We start from the raw sequence: 19,550 nt of genomic DNA on the forward strand, positions 1-19,550 counted from the left end.
CACACAACGTGACAGGAAGAAAACCGCAATTGGTTTCTCTGCTGGGCCGGATCCGCCGGCGATTGGCGGAGCCTGCTGTCAGTCAAGTTCCAACGGGTCGCCTCGTGTATCCCCGGCCAATCGGGGGCTTTGTTTTCGAGTTGTGGTGGGCGTGCCAGGGCGCATGGTCATTCGATCCGCAGGAACTGTCATCGGCGACGAGCTGCAGGGCCGCCGGGAGCTAGCGATGCTAGGCCGCGTACCGACTGGGAAAACCACCAACAGGCCTCTGCTTCAGGTAATTTACAGCCTTCTGACAACGTCACACGTCGGACAAAGTGTTTGAGGCTCCGCGTGTGAAGAACCGTCGCGTTTCGAGCAGTTTTCGTAACGTTGTGGCCTCGTTTGACAGCTCCGGCGCTAACGTTAGCTAGCCGACAACAGCAGCCATGCTAGTTCCCTCGGTGTGTATGTATGGATGGAGAGGACTCGTGCATTCGTTTAATATATGTATATATATATATACACGTCGTACGATATTGAACTTATCGATAGCTGTTAGTTTAAATATCTTATCACAGTCGCCACGTGAACCTTTCAGTCAAAGACCAGCCCTGTGGTTAGAGAACCAACAAGCTACTGGAGCTGTAACATTGCACTGAGGATGTGCAATGAAACCCTGTGGAACAGATCTCAGTGTGTTGCTGTACGAGTTTAGATCAAACTTAACACAAATCAAACGACATCTTCACTTTTGAATATTCGCTAAATGTTGGTTTGAACCCGGAGATGCTCTCGCAGTAGTTTGAAAGTGTTGAAGACCCCACATGACCGCATGTAAACATACAGTAACTTTACCAGTAGTGTCGAGGTCTCACGGTTGTTAGATCACTTATCTATTTTGGAAATGTGTCTGAGAATTAACGTCGAGATGACAGAAATAGTGTGAGGCTGTGAGTGAATAGAGAAAGAGGGATGCTCTTAGAAAATCAGGGTTCAAGCTACACTTGTGCACTTCATATTTCTTTGTGTAGCTTTGTGTAGCTTGTCACTGCACCGACCTCCACCTGATTACTCAGAGATAAAGAAATCAGTGGGTAACAATGGATCAAACACACAATTACAAATTCGGGGGGATGCTTACACAACACTGATACAAATGTCATATACTGTGTCTTGTTATGTGCACCAGACACACGCACAGCCTCTGCTCCTGCTCCTGATGTATAATACTCTTTATGAGGATATTAATAATGTGAGCAAAGGGCCTGTTGTTTGGAAGATTTACTAATGCAGGGTGTATATGAAATTAATAGTTTTGCAGACATAATTTCTGCAGGCGCCGGGTGACGTAGTGACAAGCAAAGTCCACTTGCACACTCGGGTTGAATGAAAAACCTCCTGTGCTCCGCGATTCAAATGGGCACAACTGACACGTTTCGTGGCAAATGCATCTCGCGTGCGTGCAGGGACCGTCTCGCGTGTGTGCCCCTTGGTTTGTCCACCTTTTTATTTCTAGTTTGTAAAGAAGCATTGAGTAAATGTTGATGCAGATAGAAAACAGTTGAACTGCGCAGAGAGTTCAGCTCAGTCGAAGCAGGAGCAAGGAGAGGGCAGAAAGCGGAGGGATCGGTGTCGCTTCTATTATGCTCGATTCGCTCAGTATTTGCCAACCTAACCGATCGGATCCATGGTGAAGAGGAAGAAGACGTCGCCGGGCACCGAAGAATACGAGAATGGGTAAAATAATATTTGAAATTCACACTTTATTCAGAGGTCGAATGCACCGAGGGGCTCTCGTTGTCGTTTGTGCAGGGCGCTAAACTGAAAAGCGCTCGCATTTGAATTTAGTTGAAATTCAACCCGAAATATTTCACATTCGAGCCGAGAGACACTCGCTAAAACACCGCCGTCACTTAGCGAACTATTCTGGCTGGTGGATATAATTTATCCGGGGACGGTAATTGCATATATTTGGTGTTGTTTTGTCGGGACTGGAGAGGGGATTTGAAACAAACAGCGGCGGCCATGTTGAGAGACAGTGAACGTCGTCTTTAGAAGTTAATTTTTCACACCGCTTTGCTCCCAATGTGACCGAATGTGCCCGAATGTGTTTTGGCAGCATGACACCGGGCTCCAGGGAGGGGATCGGTGTCGATGGGAGGAGGAATCCGTCCAGAAAGCCCGACGGCTGCGACGAGGAGGAGAGCGGAGAGCAGGCGAGCGAGGAGCGCAGTACAAAGGGAGACGACGGAGTGGAAATTCTTAATCCATCAGCCACAGCGCTCAGCCCCGGTTCAGCCCCGGTGCTCCCCGCCTCTCCGCCGAACCGGACCGGGCCAGCCTCGAGCCCGCAGCCCCAGACCTCCGCGGAGTCCGCAGCTCCGTGTCACGACCAGCATCATTTTCTCCGGTCGAGCGTTCGACCTCCGAGCAAGCGCATCCGGAAGGATTCAATCGGATCAGCCATCAATGGACACGGCGTGGCGAAGTCGAAAGGTACCGTAGGTGGCCCAGGAATGTGTGTCTGTGTGTGTCTGTGTGTGTGATGGGATTAACAAGAGGGTCAACTCTCAGTTTTGACTGTCACTGTGTTTACATGTGTGAGAGTGTGTGGCGGCTGGAGCGATGCTGTTTGTGTTGCTGTCCCTCTGGGCCACTGCCTCTGGAGGTGGCTGTCTGATCTGCTCCAGCACCATCCTAACATTTGTTTATAAAGAAAAAAGACAGAGTTACAGACAAGATGTTGAATTACAATTCAGATGTCAACTGACTCCTTTTTATTCAGTTTCTTGGAAAGTTTTCACTTTCCAGCTGTACTAACTGGGACTTTTATGACTGTGATTATCAACAGAGAGCTGGAGGAATAAATCTCAGGTTTAAGACTTCAGTTTTTTTTCCTGCATGGAAATAGACACAGGACAGAAAGAAACCACATTATTATGACGAGTTCTTTTACATATAATTGTATTTGTTCAGAGACTTTAAACAGTGCAGGTTTTTGTTATATCTGAATTTTTTTCTAGAAGCAACTAAAGATGCTCTAGTGGTGCTGAAATTTGTCTTTGCAACTTATCTCAACTGATTCTGTGGTGACTCTTTGTGTGATTTCTGCAGAAGCCTTTTAGAAGCTGTCATTGTTGAATTGACATAATAATAAACAGGTTATCAGGCTTTAGCAGTTCAGGATGTGCATCGTTGATTTCATATCACAAGTAGCCCAATGAGAAACACTAACTGACAAGTGGCACAATTCAGTGCGTCCATGTAAATGAGGGATCTTCCTGTCCTCCACACCCCGAGAAGAGTGAAAGACAGGCGGGGCAGTGGGGTGGGGCAGGAGCGTTAATATCCTGTATGTTAGAAACTCACAGGAACTGAGGTGGCTTCTGTCCTTTGGCGAGCCTGTCGCTGAAACTGGCACCTGTTTCATTCCTTGCTGAAGGATTTCTTTTAAAATTTTCATACAGAATTATTTAGAAATGATTCCTGACTTTTTTGGGTCGTATAATTATCCTGCACTACAATATATTTATTGAAAAATTGCTTTATACATGAATCAGACTTAAATCTGACAGACGTAATTGTTGGGAAAGCGAACAAGAAAAAGATTGTTTGACTCAGTAAATTTAGATTTCTATAGAGACCTACTTATTTTAATATGTGCATCTAGTTTGAATAAGACACATCAAGGTTAGTCTCTGTGAGCCACACACATGTTTGCATTTATAAATGAGTTCTCATTTTGGCTGAAAATATAGTTGCCTTCACATAGCGCAGTGTTGCATCAACAACATTCTTAGTGTTTGTGTTGGTGCCTCCTGGCATTGTGTTGTGTGCTGGGGTAAACTTGGCCATTGCAGCCCACCACGAGTTGGTTTTGGACCTGTGTACTGTAGATCTGCCCGTATGGGCTGATTGCTTTTCCTGCCTCCTTGCCAAAACTGAACCACAGCGGGGGGTGGGCTCTGCAGGTTGTGCACTGTAATGCCAGTGGGTGGCTTTGTGTGCGTGTGTCCTACATCTTCTAAGCTGCACAGCTCAGAACTACAATTGTATTTTATTTTCCTTGCTTTAAAAAAAAAGCAGCCAGGGTGGTCAACCAAAAACATTTGGCTCAATCTTTACATTTTTAACTCAAGTGTGTTTTTTTTGTCCCTATAAATGTTTCATTACTGACGGGTTTGTGGGCTCCTTGACTCTGTGCAACGCAGGCGCAGAGAATGGCTCGTCCTCCCAGGGTGCAGTGGGGCAGTCGGGGCCGATGGTCAGCTCCACAGGAGGAGTGTCCAAGGCCTCCAAGGGCCAAGGGTCTGCTGAGAAAGAGGAACAAGCTGGCAACCAGAAAAGGGCCCGTCGGCAGTGGGAGTCTTGGAGCGCAGAAGACAAGAACAGCTTTTTTGAAGGGCTCTATGAGGTAAAGCGTGAAAATCCATTAGTTACTACCATATAGCTTTTAGGCTCATTTGTGCTGACTTTGCGTACAAGAAGAGATTTGAACATTTCAAATGATATAAACATACCTGCCCAAATATTTCCATGCGTTCTTTATGTTGGCATGGTTGTTAAGCAATACATCCACTAGAGGGCAGCCCAGAGTGGAGAGTGTCTTACAACAACAAACATGTTGATGGTGGAGGAGGTTGCGATAATGTACCAATTAAGACGGAGGCAAAAGTGTCTTTTTGTCCCTGTGCCCAGACGAAGTAACGTCATCAGCTTGTAGTTTCTTACAAACTCCACAAAAAGTTCCGCCATTGTTGGAATTTCTTCCTCGTCTCGCTTGAAGTAATGGCTACATCGACCCTCCATGATTTCCAGTGGTACTGGTCCATTTAGCCTCCTCCATATCTGTACGCTTTCAGAAGACGTGCACACTCTGTTTCTGTATCTAACGTTGAGCTCGAATTAGCATTTACACTAAATACATACTACTTTATATGACACAACCTAGCATTTGTCTTATCTTTATGTTATGCATCACGGGACACATGAAATCAAGATAAAAACCCAATTTCATTTGTATCTTTTGACATCTTCTACTCTCCTTCTACTCTACGTCTCTCTAGCATGGGAAGGACTTTGAGGCAATCCAGAACAACATTGCAATGAAGTACAAGAAGAGAGGGAAGCCAGCTAACATGGTGAAGAACAAGGAGCAAGTCCGCCACTTTTACTACCGCACCTGGCACAAGATCTCCAAACACATTGACTTCGCCAACGGTGAGTTGCCCATAATCTCTGTCACCCCAAAACAGCTGGGACCTAACGGGATCTCTCTGAAACTCAGAGGGTAGAACAGGATTTATTTTTGGAGGGTTGGAGCACCACAGCCTAATTGTTCAATCTAATCCATCATTTCAGATATCTTAATTTTTTCATGTTGAATCAGGGCTGGTTTTGATTTTAACGGTGCCTCTTGCAACAGTTGCTGCCATGGAGAAAACAATTAAATATCGATTTAATAATCCTTACTCTTCATGTTTATGTCGCAACTTGTTAGACAGTTTGATTGACAGTCCAAAAAAAGAATCTTTCATGTGTGAAAGAATCTCACCAGACGAGCTTTACCCTCTTTCTCCTACAAAAAGCTCTGTCACTGCCGTGTGATCTTAACGTAGTGTTGTGACTTGTCCCTCCTTTCCTTCTCAGTGTACTCCCGAGTGCTGAAGAAATCCTCCCAGGAACTTTATGGTCTCATCTGCTACGCTGAGCTCCGCAAAAAAGTTGGGGGATGTAAGTGAAGGCTGTGCACACACGCACGAAGACATGTCTCTGTGGAAGTTGTTTTCATGCTGTTAGATTGTGACACATGGGACGTGATTAAATGCTGCATGCTCCCAGTCATGGGGGACAGCTGCTCCTGGGGTAAGACGACGTAAATGACTCTCTGGCTTTGTGTTTTGTCTTTGACAGTAATGGACGATAAGAATGTGGCAAAGCTGAATGAACTCATCCAGCAAGGGTAAGTCTGTCGTTGAAGTGATCAAATGAACAGCCCACTGTCACTATGCAGTTTTAGATTTTTAGCAGGAACAAAAACCCTGATATGCTTTCACTCTCAGTATGAGGAATAAAATCAGTTTGACCTCATGCTGACATATACCAAATACAAGATAAGCAGCAGGAACACATCCCACATAGGCCACTTATATCACTTAGAGGGAATTTTTTGAAATAGGGTATAAAAATGTGTCATTATATCTTGTTCAGACCTGGCATCAACGTGATCCCCTCACAAGTGCTCAGCGCTAAGTACAAGTCTGAACATACTTAAATTCATCTTCATTTAGATCTGATCACTGGGATGCATGTGGCCACATTCTTTCTGCTGTGTCAACACAATTACATCCTGGGCCAAATATGAAGGACCGCCTACTCAACTGACTTCCTCTGACCCGCCACAGTTTAAAAATGAATCAAACGTAAAACGTTAATACCAGGTCTGAACAGGGCCTTTCATATTGCATGGCTGCTGTATTGTAAAGGGTTCAGCTAACTTTGTACATGTCTATGTTATTCTGAATTGCCAGCATGTGCCTCCTCCTCTCAAAATTGCAATTTGATCCAAAAAAGTTTTCCTTGAAGATTTCTCTGCTCTTCTGCTTGTTTGACCAGGGCTACCACCGTACGCTCCAAAGGGAGGAACTTGCGAATTAAAGCACCCATGTGCCGTGCACTGAAGAAACTCTGTGACCCTGATGGTGAGACACTCCACACGTACTGCACATGCAAAGTAAACAAACATCGGTGCTGAAAATACAAACTGTGACGATGGTGAGGCACAGCGATTGTGGGGGCAGGTTCTTTTCTGGCAATAACAATAACAGTGTGGGCTAGTGGCGTTTCCATGGTAACTCTGTGGGAGCTATGTGAGGAGGAGGAACAGGCGGGAGATGATGGAGATGACTGGTCCGGCCGGCTGCTGCCATTGACCCTTCGGTTCAACATCATCCACATTTATAGAAATCATTTTTCTTTCAATCCAGGATGGAAAATCACCATTTCTCTTAAAGTCGATCTTTTCATAGCTGTATCAGTGCTTTGCAAAGTTTGTTGGCAAAACAGCCTCATTCTGGTTTGTTAATTTCCTTTATTGCTCTAGTTACACTCTTTTCATTGCCTGCTAATCCGTTGAGCATGAACGTTTGCAAGATAGAGTACTTAACTTTTCACGAGTTGTACGGTCAACTGTGGTTTACTGTTCAAGTGATGTCATTGTGGATTTTGAGGTTTACCCGTTGTACAGTTGTGACATTTTGTGTCTGCTAGGTTTTCGAAATTTATGACAAAATCCCACCAGCTGGACACCTGCTCTCTCGCTCTCTCTCTAAAAACACCTGAACTTGTCCCAGAAAAGAGCTTTGTTGTTGTATCTCAGTCAGTCTCACTATGTCTTTGTGTCCGTGCAGGAGTGAGTGACGAAGAGGACCAGAAGCCAGTGCGTCTACCCCTGAAGGTGGCAGTAGAGCTTCAACCACGCAGTAACCACTCCTGGGCCCGCGTTCAGAATCTGGCCCACAACCCTCGCCTCAGGTCAGTCAGGCTTTAGCTGATGTCCGGGAGGAGTCAAAACCTGTTTCCAAAACGGCGTCATCAGAATGAGCCAACGTTTCACATTTGAGTCTGATCCTTGGAGATAAAAGAAAAGACAAAATAAAAGAAAAAGAAAACATCCGTGTTTGCGATTGTTTTCAGGATTTTCAAGGACAGCCAACTAATGCAAATGATTAGCAAATCAATCAAATGTTTGCATTAATGCGTCATCAGGTAGTTTTGAAAAGTGTGCCTGTTTGCTCAAGCAGCTTCTAAGATTATAAGATAAGAGCAACCAAAAAGAATCTATGCAAAACGTTGGATACATTTGGAAAACACAGTAGTTTGTCTCCCAGTCTCAAAATGACCTTGATTGAAGTTGATTTATATTCTCATTCATTAATTTTTAATAAGTCAATCATTTAGCATCAGACCTAGAATTACTTGATATGTTAGGAGCATAAAACTAAAGTTAGCCAGTGCAGTGCTACACTGTCTTACCACAGCAGCTGTCAACAAACTGTTTTGTCTTTTCTCACCCAGGATGGTGGTGGAGCTCCACAGGAAAGTTTCCAGTCTCATTGACTATCTGAAACAGAAGTGGGCGCACCAGGACCAGCGGATCGTATCCTTTTAACAATTTGTTACAATCATCTTATGTGTGTGAATTCGAGCTGGGTATTGAAATTCATCCATACACAGCTGGGGAGGACAAACCTGTGTGAACTGAGTCCTTAACACTGATGTTTCAGCTCAAGAGTCTCATGGAGAGAGAGGCTTTGGAGGGCAGCCAGTCCAGCACAACCTCTCCTAGTAAATCACAGCCTGATGAACTTTTTCTTCTCCCCGCGGAGACCAGCACCCTGACCATGATGCCTGGTGTGGCACGTGTGGTTCACTCCAAGGCCTCCTGCACCGTACACTGGCTGGAGAGTGGCAAGACCCGCCCTAATTCCAAGGAATTACCAACTGCTCAGATCCTAGGCATCCACACGGCTCCACCACCTCGGACTGGCACCAAATCTGGACGGGGGAGTGCTTCCATTGCTGCCACTGCCTCTGGTGCTGGTGCTTCAGTGACTGTATTGGGCGATACTCGTCGGACTGAGCCCCTTAACCCTGAACCTTCACCAGACAATTCTGCAAAGGTAGAGGAGAAGAGACCTCTGTCTGTTTCTGTCACTGCTTCCTCTCAGCAGACTGTGGCTCCCAGGGAAGAGGAAACTGTGCTGGGGCTCTCTGAGGGGGGCAAGACCTGTGCCAGTGTGGAGGCCAGTGGTGGATTAGCAGTGATCAAAAGCACGGAGTTGTGTAGTGTTGTAGAGAGCTCATCTGAGCATTGCAAGGAGGAGCAGAACACCAGTGTTCCTTCCCCTGAGGCCAACCAGACTCCTCTAGCCAAAAGTCTGATGACTGGCTCAGAGGAGGGAGTGTTGCAGGGCTCTGCACCAGCAGCCAAAGAGCGGACCATTGAGCAGATCAGAGAGGAAGGCTGGAGTGCCCGTGACGCAGAGAACGTCACCCTGGCTGAGCTCTACTTGATGTTTGGAAAACCTGGCAAGCTACAGCTTGAATACGAGTGGCAGCCCGTGGCGGCTCCTTCTAACAACCAGGAAAATGGACAAGCCTTGGCTCAGGCCAAGCCCAACAAGACAAACCGTGTTTTGCGCTGCCTGCTCAAACTGGTTACCACTGAGGTCAATCCTAAACCTTTGGTAGGGATTAATTTTGTACTTCTCTCAGTGTTGTTGCTGGTTGCCAGATGCTTTTTAATATATATTTGTTGACAAAATGTTTGAATGTCATGGTTTAGTTTTTGAAAAACTTAAATTGATCAAACAAGGACACATGGTTGGAGACATAAAGTGGTTCTCATGTGCTACATTGCATTTTGTTGTGTTGTAGTGTTTACAAAATTGCATTGCTAAGAGAACTATTACAACAGATCCTAGATGGAGAGATAAAGGTTGGTGCAATGTTGGTGATTGTAGGACTGGGGACGGGCTGTTCTCTGTGCCACCTTCAAACTGTAGTGACATCTTTATTTAGAACTGTACATTTTGAACAGACGCTGTCATTAACTCGTCCTCTCCTCTAGGCACCGGAGCTGTGCTCCACTGCCACATCACCGCTCAAGACCCTTCAAGAGGAGCAAAACCAGGCACTCACACCTCCAGGAAAGGGGCTCGTAACAGGTGTTCGCAGCCCCAGCTGTGGCCGGCAGCAGGCGTCCGTCCGAGGGGCCCGGTTAAACCCGGGAAATGCTGGAACCTCAGGTATTTGTGGGTATCTCTCCTTATACTCCTAAGCCATTACTACAGGCATTAAATATAAATTCATCTTCAGTGTAGCTGATCCTATTGTAGCTGTAGACCTTAGTACAGACGAGCAGGCATCACAGTTTCTCTGTCCCTTGATAAGATCCTAAGCAAGTATGTTGTTTTTCCTGATGAATGGTTTTGTGGATGGTGCTGTTGTTTGTTTGACGATGGGAAATAACTATGCAGTGCAAGTGCTTCCTGTTTCATAGGAAATTGGATATTTCAAGTACTTTACGTACCATATTCTCCCAGATGCTGTTCAGTGGGTTCATACGTTATTCTCAGGAAACGTTCCTCCCCCTCACGTAACATGTCCTTCTTGTTCCTCCCCTCTCCAGGCGGACGGAGCCTTCCCCGTTCTCTGCTGGGGTCGACAGCAGGCTGCGACTCGGAGGGGGGCGTGTTTGCGGTACCCACCACGCTGCCCCCCAACAGCTCGCGCCACAACCGAATGTTCTCCCCCAACAAGGAAGCAGAACTAGCCTTTAGACAGCAGCTGGACTCTATCAATGTAAGACAGAGCAGAGCATCATTAAACTGGTATATTGTCCACAGTAATATATGCACAAATATTAATAGACTCTTTCTGTCCTCGCAGATGCAGTCAGATCTTTTCCTTTCCAGACAGAGAAAACCTCGGAACAGGCAACTCCGCAAACCCCTCGTAGTTCAGGTAAGAGAAGAATTGAAGGGTGTTTCATTTGAATATGCAGTCGTATTGAAGTGAACACCCTCTCTATTGGTTTATACTCTTATTGTCTTACATGTTGCTGTCCTACAATGGGCTAAAAATCTGTTTCTGTCTCATACACAGCGGACACTGCTGCCTCGAACTACAGGGGACACTCCTCAGCACGTCTGCTCCTTCTCCATCCTCTCCAACTCCTCTGCCACAGGTACGCTTCCTCACATCAGGACAAAATGATGATACAACATGTCAGCAGAGGATGGGAAGTTGTAAAAAAAAAAAAAGGGGGGGGGGAATTTCCATTTGCTGTCTCACTTCCTGTTTCTTCCCTCAGGAACTGGATCTTTCCGGCCAATCCATACTCGCCTTGCTCCTTCCCCCCGCCCTCCCGTTTCCAAAGTCTCCCCTGCAGCGCCCAGCTCCGCAGCCGCCAGCCAACTCTCCAGTATGTATATTCTGTTTCCTGTCCATGTTTTATTGACAGTTTGTTAAATTCTAGATAGAACATAATGTAGGCTGTACTGTTAAAGATTTCAGTTTGAGTTACTTTTTGATCCTGTGGCCACAGAAACTAAAATGACTACTTAGAGATAAGCTTTTCCCTTATTTTAAACACAAATACTTTATAACACGACTCCATCATTAAACAACCTCAACAAAACAATGAAGTCTTCATACACAACAAAATAAAAGCACTTGGATAGTTAACCTCTCAATCAGAAATAACTGTCCTACATCAGTTGATTTTCTGTATTGGTTCACTTCTTACCAACAGTGTTTCTAACATGAAAGCATTGATTTCTTTAATGCGAGAAACTGCTCCCTGAGGCTCTGGGTTTTTATGCAAAATTAAGTCCTAGTTTGAATGTATATGAACAATTATTGGCCTCTTTTCTCCCACATGATCTCCAACAGTCGATATGATTTAGAACAAATAATCCATTGTGCAGGAGTAAAGGGACAAAAAGAACGTTCTTCTGCTCTCTGAAGGGAAGAACTTCAGCTTTAAAGTTGTATATTCAAACTGTTGTTGAGTTTGATTCCTGAAATGTTAAGTTGCACGCTAGTGTCCACTACGGTTAATACTTGTGCAGATGTGACAAATCCTCTGTGTTATCTTAACTGTTTTTATTCTTACAGGTGCCATCGACCTGGCAGCCAAGTCTGCAGGCATCATCCCCGGCAGCCCCTGTCGGAATCTGGATTCTCCCACTGTCGACAACGGCACTTTGCTCGCCACCGCACCTATTGCCGAGGCTGAACCAGACTCTCAGCTCCTCCAGCAAGATGTCCCAGAGGTCAGCACCCACACACAGACGCTCCGAAATCTATTTATTTAGGATTAGTCCCTTTTTTGTCGTTGGAAGGATAACAGAGCTGGATCACTCCTCGCACTAGTGAATTTATCTTATCATCTGTACAGTATAGTCCCAAGTTTCTCCCCCTTTTTAAGTGTTGAACTTGTTCTTTCAGCAGAATGGTTTGCCTCCACCATCTCCTGGAGCGACTGGTGGGAGAGACTCACTCCTCTCTCCACCCAGTGTCGCCTCGCTCCTGGACATCTCGCTGCCTGGGCCCCCAGAAGAGGCTCTGGCCCCCGGAGGCCCTCAAACGCACATCAGTGACTCCATCATCGAGCTCGCCATCAACTCTGCCCACTACGGCGGTACGTGCCTGTTTCCAACCCTCAACATTTAATTAGGATGTGTAGATGTTGTCTTCTGCAAAGGTTTTTGTTGAAATGAGATGCGACGACAGGAAAAAGGTTTTGTAAATCCCCAACGACAAGATTTTATTTGTCTTCTCATTAGAGATTTGAAATTATGTGAAGGAATCTGTGGACGACATATTAAGCTTCCAACCCGTCAGGAGTATTGACCACTGTGTGTGTGTTTGTAAGCTAATATGGCTGTTTGTCTCTCGTGGTGCAGGCGAGGAGGCAACTCTCTCTCCAGCCAAGCTGAGCAGCAACGACGGCTCCAAGCTTCTGGCCTCTTCTCCCTCAGTCAGCCCGTCCCGAGGCTGGATCCCATCCCCCAGCCACGACCCCCAGTGGTACCCCAGCGACTCCTCTGACTCCACACTGGGATGCCTTCTCTGTAAGTGTTTTTCTCCCCTACAGAACCCTCCACAAACAGATGTTACTATAGATAACTATCTTTTTACAAACTTGCATATTACGAATCGTAGCTCTGCTCTACTTCTCTGTTTGATTCTATCCAACGAGTTGAGGCTTAAGGCGCATTTAAGAGATACGATGGTTTCAAACAATGTCACCGTCACTGCTCACATACTTCCACGTGTCATAGATGTTGCCATTGTTTGAAATGTACCTCATGTTCATGTTCATCCAGCCAGCATGGTGTCCCCTGATAAAGGGAGGCGGACCACGCTCACCCCCTCCGGCCCCTCCAGTGGCACAGCTTTGCTTGGTCCTAGCCTCCTGGACTGCAACTCCCATGATTCCTTTCAGTCCCGGGGTCTTCCTGACGTGGCAGAGGTGAGTTCAGGCCTTTGACTATAAGGGATATGTGGGGACGGGGGGGATTTCTGTCTTTGTTTCTCACAAATGTTAAATCTTTTTTTATTCTTTTGAAGTGTACACTCAAATTAGCCTTATATGCAGTTTTACCTCTATCTCAAAATCCCCGTGGAATCCATCTTCTTAGTTCACATCAAACGCTCTGTGGTTGTTTGCAGATGGACTCTCAGCTTGCTTGTATGATGAGTGAAAGCAGCGTGGACTACATCGCTCGCTTCAACGACCTGGCTCAGGAGCTGGCTGTGACCGAGCGCTCCATCCCGCCGCCCTGAGGAAGAGAGGACCACCACACCACGGCCATCTGGAGGACAAGTCCCAGAGTGACCCACGAACGGGTCTCTCCCCCTCGATGGCAAGACTGTTGTTTCCTCTGTCGCTTCTACACTGTGGAAAAGGCAGTTGTGGAGAAAAGCCCAGCCCCTATAAGCCATCCCTGCCCTGTTTGTTTAAGTGCAATAATGACAGTGAACCTTGACCATTGTTCAAAGTTAAAAAATGCATTGGTTTCACTGGACTGTTCTTTAAGGTGAAATGCCCTTTAAAAAACAAACACTTAAGAAAAACGAAAAAACGCGTTTACAAAACACAACCTCATGTACAGGAAGATACAATGCCATATCTGAACAAAATATTTTCACTGATCTTACGTCTTCTCATGATCTTTTGAGTGTGTGCAAGCGTTTGTGTGTGTGCGTGAGTGTGTGTGTGTGTGCGTGCAGTGTGTGTATTTCTGTCATCTTTTTCTCTCAGATCGACCTCCAAAATGTGTAAATCCTCCAAAATGTGCAGTTGAGGTCCCAGTCGGTGGCAAACAGCTGCCGGAGGGCGATTTTTTGAAAGTGGTGGCAGTGAGAAAACGCAGTGTGTTCAGTCGTCACGGCAGCAAAAGTGGAGCACGAAGACGTAAAGTCCTTTGCTCCTGTCCTACATTTTACATGCTCTTCATCTCAGTCAGTTCAGGTATCATTGGTTACATTTGAGGAGTAGAGCCTGCTGTGTTTGTTTGGAGTCAGGTTTCTTTCGTTTATTACAGCCACGTGCAAAATGGCAGCTTCTGTCGCTTGGATACATTTTATAGCAGCACTAAAGATGTGATCTTCTGCAGCTGCTTCCTTGAAATTTCTTTATCTGAATTTCTAGTGGAGTTTAAAATTTCAGCCTCATTGAATTTTCATAGATTTTAATGTGTTTCAAGATTATAATTAAGAAAACGGCCTTTAGGTTTGTTTGTTGTTCGCTAAAGTCGCTAAGAAATAACTTAATTCTTTACATATTTAACTTTCAGCTGCGGTTTCTCATTTTTACATATTAATGATATACTCAGACATTGCAGTTTGAATAACATGGCGTTTGGATTAAGTAACAGTGCTCATTTTACTACTTTGCCCATAAAATGACCAGCTGTAATTTCACTTTTAGATATTTGTTTTAAATTCCACTCATTTAAAATTTCAAATGTCTGACGTTTCTGTTAATATCACACTCCAGTTGAAACAAGAAGTATATTACGAAAATCAAACACTGAAGCTGTAGTTGACACTCCGCTCATACTAAGTTTTAAAGTCACTATTAAAACCCTCTGATTTTACTTTGTCCATTGATGAGTGTTGATACTGAACACTGGGCCATCGTCGCTCTAACCTCAGGCCGCTCTGAACCTGATGCTCTTTTTTTTTTGTTTTACTCCGTCGATGTAGTTTCGCTGTTGTTCACAGAGACTACAAATGTACCACGTTAACTCCAGACTCTGAATTTCAATTACCAGCATCATCGATATGCAGTATTGAACACATATTGCCTCATCAACAGGTTTTAACTTCGTCTCTGTTCGTGTGAATTGTTGGGAGAATTCTGGTCATTCCACAAATGGGATTTTTAAAAAAAATGTTGGTCTCCTTCAAGCTCCTCCACGGTTTTGACTCTACGCTTTAAAACCTGTCGTGGCGCTCATTCGTTAGACGTTTGAAAAAGGTTTCATCTCCTCACACCAGAAAAGAAACGACGAAGATGTTCTTCATGAAGAAATAAACAGCAGGTTTTGTCTTTGAATCTGGCTTTTTTTGTTTTTGTTTTGTTTTGTTCAAGGATTTATTTGTACAAATGGCAATTCCAGTATTGACTGCGCTTTTGTAACATATTGTAAATTGTTATTTGGACTATTTATTGGAAACATTTCTGAAAATGTTTTCTGTTTAACTTAATATTAAGACGACGTCTAAAAAGGAAAAAACCTGTTGTTTAAAATGTTCCGTTTGTAAAAGGTGTTTTTATTCTGTATAAAGATAGTTATAAAAAAAAAAAAACTCATTGTTTCTTGTATTCATTGTTTAATTTGTGATAAAACCAGTTCAAATGTTACAATTTACAGAGAAGCCTTTGGGTCATTACCTCCACCGTGGATCTTGATGAAAATAAATAGGGAATTTGAGAGCGATATCCATGCGTGTGTGCAAACTGAAGACATCAAATTGAATTTAAGGGGAATGTTGGGCCTTGGTGGAGGTATGCGCTGTACTGAGTTAAGTTTTGTCATCTGTTCCAGAGAGCTGAGTGGTTTCTCTCTGGTCTGCATAAAAACAAAAGTTATCTTCCATCAAAACAATACAACTAGTAAACCAAAGAATCCCTTGTCATGTAACATCCATGTCATGGAGTCAGTTCAGGAAACAGCCTCACAATGTTATCACAGGAGAGTTTACCAGTTGACTTTAAAGCAGCGATATTGATAACAAGGTTAATTCCTGAAATGAATGGACAACACAGTCTGGTCAAGTTTCAGATTTTCTACTAGTAGCACTTCAAACTGTGTCACTTAACAGAAGCATCTATTCACATCACGTCCATTTGGCCTCCATGTGCTGCAGTCAGTTTCAAGTTTTGGTCCATGTGACACAAACTTTAATCCGCAGCCGCGATCAGCCCTCATCCGTCTTTTGGTTTCTGCTCCTTGCGAGCGCGAGAGGCCATGAGTTTGAAGAAGAGCGCGGGCCACAGCGTGCGAAGGTAGACGGCCAAGGTGGCCAGAGGTTCTGCTAGAACCACATCTTTGCTCCTCTGACGGACGGCCTTCAGGACCGCGAGAGCCACGTCTCTGGGATCCCGACCCATAGCTGTGGTTTTGTCCAAAACTGAAAGCGGCGTCGCACAAACAAGAAACAGAATCAGTGACACCTCAGTCAGCTTCGTTGGAAAACTGTTGTTACTTCTCGTAATTGTTTCATTTTGTTGTATTTACTCTATATTGGACTCTAACAGAAAATAAACATGCTGCACAAGTCGGGTTCATGAGATGATGTCATGTTTTACAAAAGGGGAAACACAATTTCCAAAAAGCAAAAGGACAACAGTAGAATTTGTGTAAACACTCCTGCAATTATTTTCAATGCCTCACCTCCGTACTTGGAGCCGTCCCCGGTGACGGCATTGAGAGACAGGTTTGTTCGGATGTAACCGGGGCTGATCACGGTCACTGGAATCCCGTAGCACTCGATCTCTGCCCGTAAGCAGTCGAAGAAGGCCTGGGTGGCGTGTTTAGAGGCTGCATCTGGAGTGGAAAAGACACGGGACTGCTTCATTTCCATCAACCTGACGGACTGAAAACCTCTTGGCCATTTAGTTTGTGTAACTGAACAAGAAGAGGCAACTTACAAGCTGATCTATATGGGATGGCAATCTTGCCCTGGACGCTGCTGATGACCACGATGTGGCCGCTACGCCGGCGGACCATGGAGGGCAGGAGAGCTGTGAAGGGAGCAGAGAAGAACGAGTGAGTTAAATATAAAAATATTGTGTGGTCCTGTTTACACTTCAAATCCTTGGCAACCTGCAAATGTCTCTTCCTTATCAGTGTAACCACAGCAACAAACACACATTATACACGACGACTCACATCTGCAAACCAAATGCTATAAAACCTCAGCTCCTCACTAACCCTGAGTCAGAGCAACAGGGCCGAAGTAATTTGTCTCCATGACGTCCCGTTGAACCGAAAGATGGGTGTCCAGGATGTTACCACGGTAACTGATTCCGGCATTATTGATGAGGACATCCACTTGTCCATAACATTTCAGGATCTGCTCTGCAGCTCTGTCCACCGTGCCCGAGTCAGCCAGGTCGAACACGGCCGTTCTGGGAACATGAGTCTGTTGGTAGAACAAAAACAGTTGAACACTCGGGCTGATTCAAGTCATTCTATCATTCTTGTATTTTAATGAAAGATTGATCTGCACAGATGTGAAAAACTGTTTCTCTTTTAATGGAGTTTCGTGTTGGATTCTCAGCAAAGAAAGAGTAACAACAGTGATGGAAAGAATTCAGATTTCTAAAAATAATCTCACGTTACTTTCATACCTGAGCAAGTGACATTGTCAAATGTTCCTCTTTGTTCGGACCAACAATCCAACACTTTAAGAAAAAGCTAAAAGCTGCTCTCACATTTGAGCGGCTTGGCGGCTTCATCGCTGATCCTTTATGCATCGCTCTCTCTGTAATGTCATCCCTCTACTAATGGAACATTTAAAAATCTATTGACTATGCAATACATTTTCCTTTTTTATCTCAGCTCTAGTGTAAACACCTTCTGCTGCGCGCCTGTTGAACTTGCAGCGAGCTCCTGGACGACCTGCTGCAGACGGGCTGCGTCTCGACCACACAGAACAAGCCGTGCACCTGCAGCGTGGAACACCCGCGCACACTCTGCGGAAACAGAGAACACCTCCGGTTCAAGTTGAATATTAATAGCACTAGGAGCACAACACTAAAATGTGCCACTGTGACTTATCTCACTACTACCCATGGAAATGAACCGCTGTGAATCAGTGTGACTAGATTGGTGGAGAACATGTGAAGCTGAAGTGAAGAAGAGACGAGTGGGAGACGAACCTTTCCCCAGTCCAGAGCTGGCCCCTGTGATGACCACCACCGCGTCCTGCAGGGCAGCTCCTGGTCTGAGGCGGGAAAGGATCCGGTACAACAGCCAGACCCCGACACTCGCTAAAGCCAGCGGCAGCATCCCTCCTCCCGTGACCCGCTCCATGGCTCACAGACCCCCCCGAGACCTGCAGACAGAGGCTCGATCCTTTAGTCCAGAGGAGTTTCTCCCTGCTGCAACTGCTGATTTGCATTATCACAACATTCAGACTCAGAGATTTCTTGTGGAGAGAAGTCACCTGACAAAGGTCTGTTGAAAATCTTTGACAGCCTGAAGGGCAAACATTTATAATTTCACAGATAATAGATTGTTTCAGCAGAACACAGTGAGATCTTAAGCTCTCTCGCCCCAATGCCAAAGTGACTGTGGGTGTTTTCATGATCACATCATTAAGTTGAGCTGCTTCCAGTCATCCCCTGGTCCTGAGTAGCCAACTACTGTAAAAGATCTGCTGAAACTTGACACACAGACAGTGGGAGTCACCTTGAAAAAGAGTGAGGTGTAATAACTGTGTCACCTCTCAAGGATTTCTTCAAAATAATATTTAAAATGAGCAAGTTATGAGCGTCATAATGAAGAAGTTGCCAACTTTTCCTTTAATTTTCTCAAGAATTCTACAGTAAAATCTTCTGAAACTTGACCGAGGCAGTGGGGGTCACCATAAACAAGAATGAGGTGTAATAACTGTGTCACCTCTCAAGGCTTCTGTTTAAATAATGTTTAATATGAGCAGGTTAGGTTTATTTACAGTCTGTGGTTTGCACATGACTGCAGTAGTTATTATTAGCATAGTGATAGCAATAGAAACACAGTTAGCATTTAGTGACGCACAGCAGGTTTGTGTTGGTGAGCACGTGTGTCGAGAACACACCGAATGAACCATGTTGACTACACGTTAGAATCTCACAACACAACACAACACAAGGAGCTCCACACTGACTCCACTGCACATGGGAGGCTATCAGGGATGCTAATGCTAACGTTAGCTCGTTTCCAACAATGCGACAAACTGACCCGGACACAAGAGTTGGTTTCAAAGTTTAAAGTCTCACCTGATGTGTGTTTCTGTTTTGAACCGCAGCAGCGGGACGGGTGACGGGAGAACTTCCGGGTTTGTCTCCGGAACCCGACGACCGGAAGCCCGAAGACAGTCACGGTCATTCACCGCTGTGAATTGTGGGAGTTGAAGTTTGGGGTTTGCCAGTGGACTTTGGACTCATGTGCTCGTGTCTCGTTTCACACAGATACAAATTATTTGCTGTCAAGTTACCAGAGGTTCTCTCACCAGGCTGGTTTGTGTTGAAGTGGAACATTAAAAATAGTTTTTACCTTTTTTAAACTTGAAAGTGAATCAAAACTCTTCCACATCTGGATTAGAAACCAGCTGTGAACCTCTGGGCTGTTGAAATCACTAAAGTTGTGTTTCCTTAGTCTCTCTCTCATTTTGCAGGTGTACTGCAGGTTTACTAACTTCAACTATTGACCTCATCCTGCCAACCTTATAACCAGCGTCTTCTTTGTGATGATGGGGCTTCCTACCGCTAACAGACCTAG

General features: G+C 45.0%; 2 protein-coding genes across 6 annotated transcripts; one reads left to right on the forward strand and one right to left on the reverse strand.

Annotated features, from left to right (window-relative positions):
- Window positions 1–178: 178 nt before the first annotated feature.
- Window positions 179–15,324, forward strand: cramp1 (cramped chromatin regulator homolog 1). 3 transcript variants are annotated; one of them, XM_035180319.2, is made up of 20 exons: window positions 179–277; window positions 2,102–2,478; window positions 4,194–4,396; window positions 5,049–5,202; window positions 5,632–5,715; window positions 5,896–5,944; window positions 6,598–6,683; window positions 7,392–7,515; window positions 8,059–8,140; window positions 8,268–9,230; window positions 9,614–9,791; window positions 10,175–10,347; window positions 10,435–10,509; window positions 10,651–10,732; window positions 10,859–10,969; window positions 11,665–11,822; window positions 11,998–12,190; window positions 12,456–12,623; window positions 12,879–13,024; window positions 13,225–15,323. In XM_035180319.2, the coding sequence occupies exons 2-20, from the start codon at window positions 2,103–2,105 to the stop codon at window positions 13,336–13,338; spliced, it is 3,519 nt and encodes a 1,172-aa protein (XP_035036210.1). In that variant the 5' UTR covers window positions 179–277; window position 2,102; the 3' UTR covers window positions 13,339–15,323. The 3 variants fall into 3 exon arrangements, with proteins under 3 accessions (XP_035036210.1, XP_035036208.1, XP_035036209.1); XM_035180317.2 differs by lacking the exon at window positions 179–277 and adding an exon at window positions 1,459–1,719 and having other exon boundaries at window positions 13,225–15,324; XM_035180318.2 differs by lacking the exon at window positions 179–277 and adding an exon at window positions 1,459–1,719 and having other exon boundaries at window positions 12,001–12,190.
- Window positions 15,325–15,376: 52 nt separating this feature from the next.
- Window positions 15,377–19,201, reverse strand: dhrs7b (dehydrogenase/reductase (SDR family) member 7B). Of its 3 annotated transcripts, none has more exons than XM_035180320.2 (7): window positions 19,049–19,201; window positions 17,948–18,123; window positions 17,643–17,761; window positions 16,998–17,208; window positions 16,715–16,807; window positions 16,458–16,610; window positions 15,377–16,194 (listed from the first exon to the last, which is right to left on the reverse strand). In XM_035180320.2, exons 2-7 carry the CDS (start codon window positions 18,099–18,101, stop codon window positions 15,989–15,991), a joined length of 936 nt encoding a protein of 311 aa, XP_035036211.1. In that variant the 5' UTR covers window positions 18,102–18,123; window positions 19,049–19,201; the 3' UTR covers window positions 15,377–15,988. The 3 variants fall into 3 exon arrangements, with proteins under 3 accessions (XP_035036211.1, XP_035036212.1, XP_035036213.1); XM_035180321.2 differs by having other exon boundaries at window positions 17,948–18,178; window positions 19,049–19,179; XM_035180322.2 differs by having other exon boundaries at window positions 17,948–18,175; window positions 19,049–19,167.
- Between the last annotated feature and the right edge of the window lie 349 nt (window positions 19,202–19,550).

The sequence above is a fragment of the Hippoglossus stenolepis genome, chromosome 16 (genome assembly GCF_022539355.2).
Source record: "Hippoglossus stenolepis isolate QCI-W04-F060 chromosome 16, HSTE1.2, whole genome shotgun sequence".
NCBI classification, from domain to species: Eukaryota; Metazoa; Chordata; class Actinopteri; order Pleuronectiformes; family Pleuronectidae; genus Hippoglossus; species Hippoglossus stenolepis.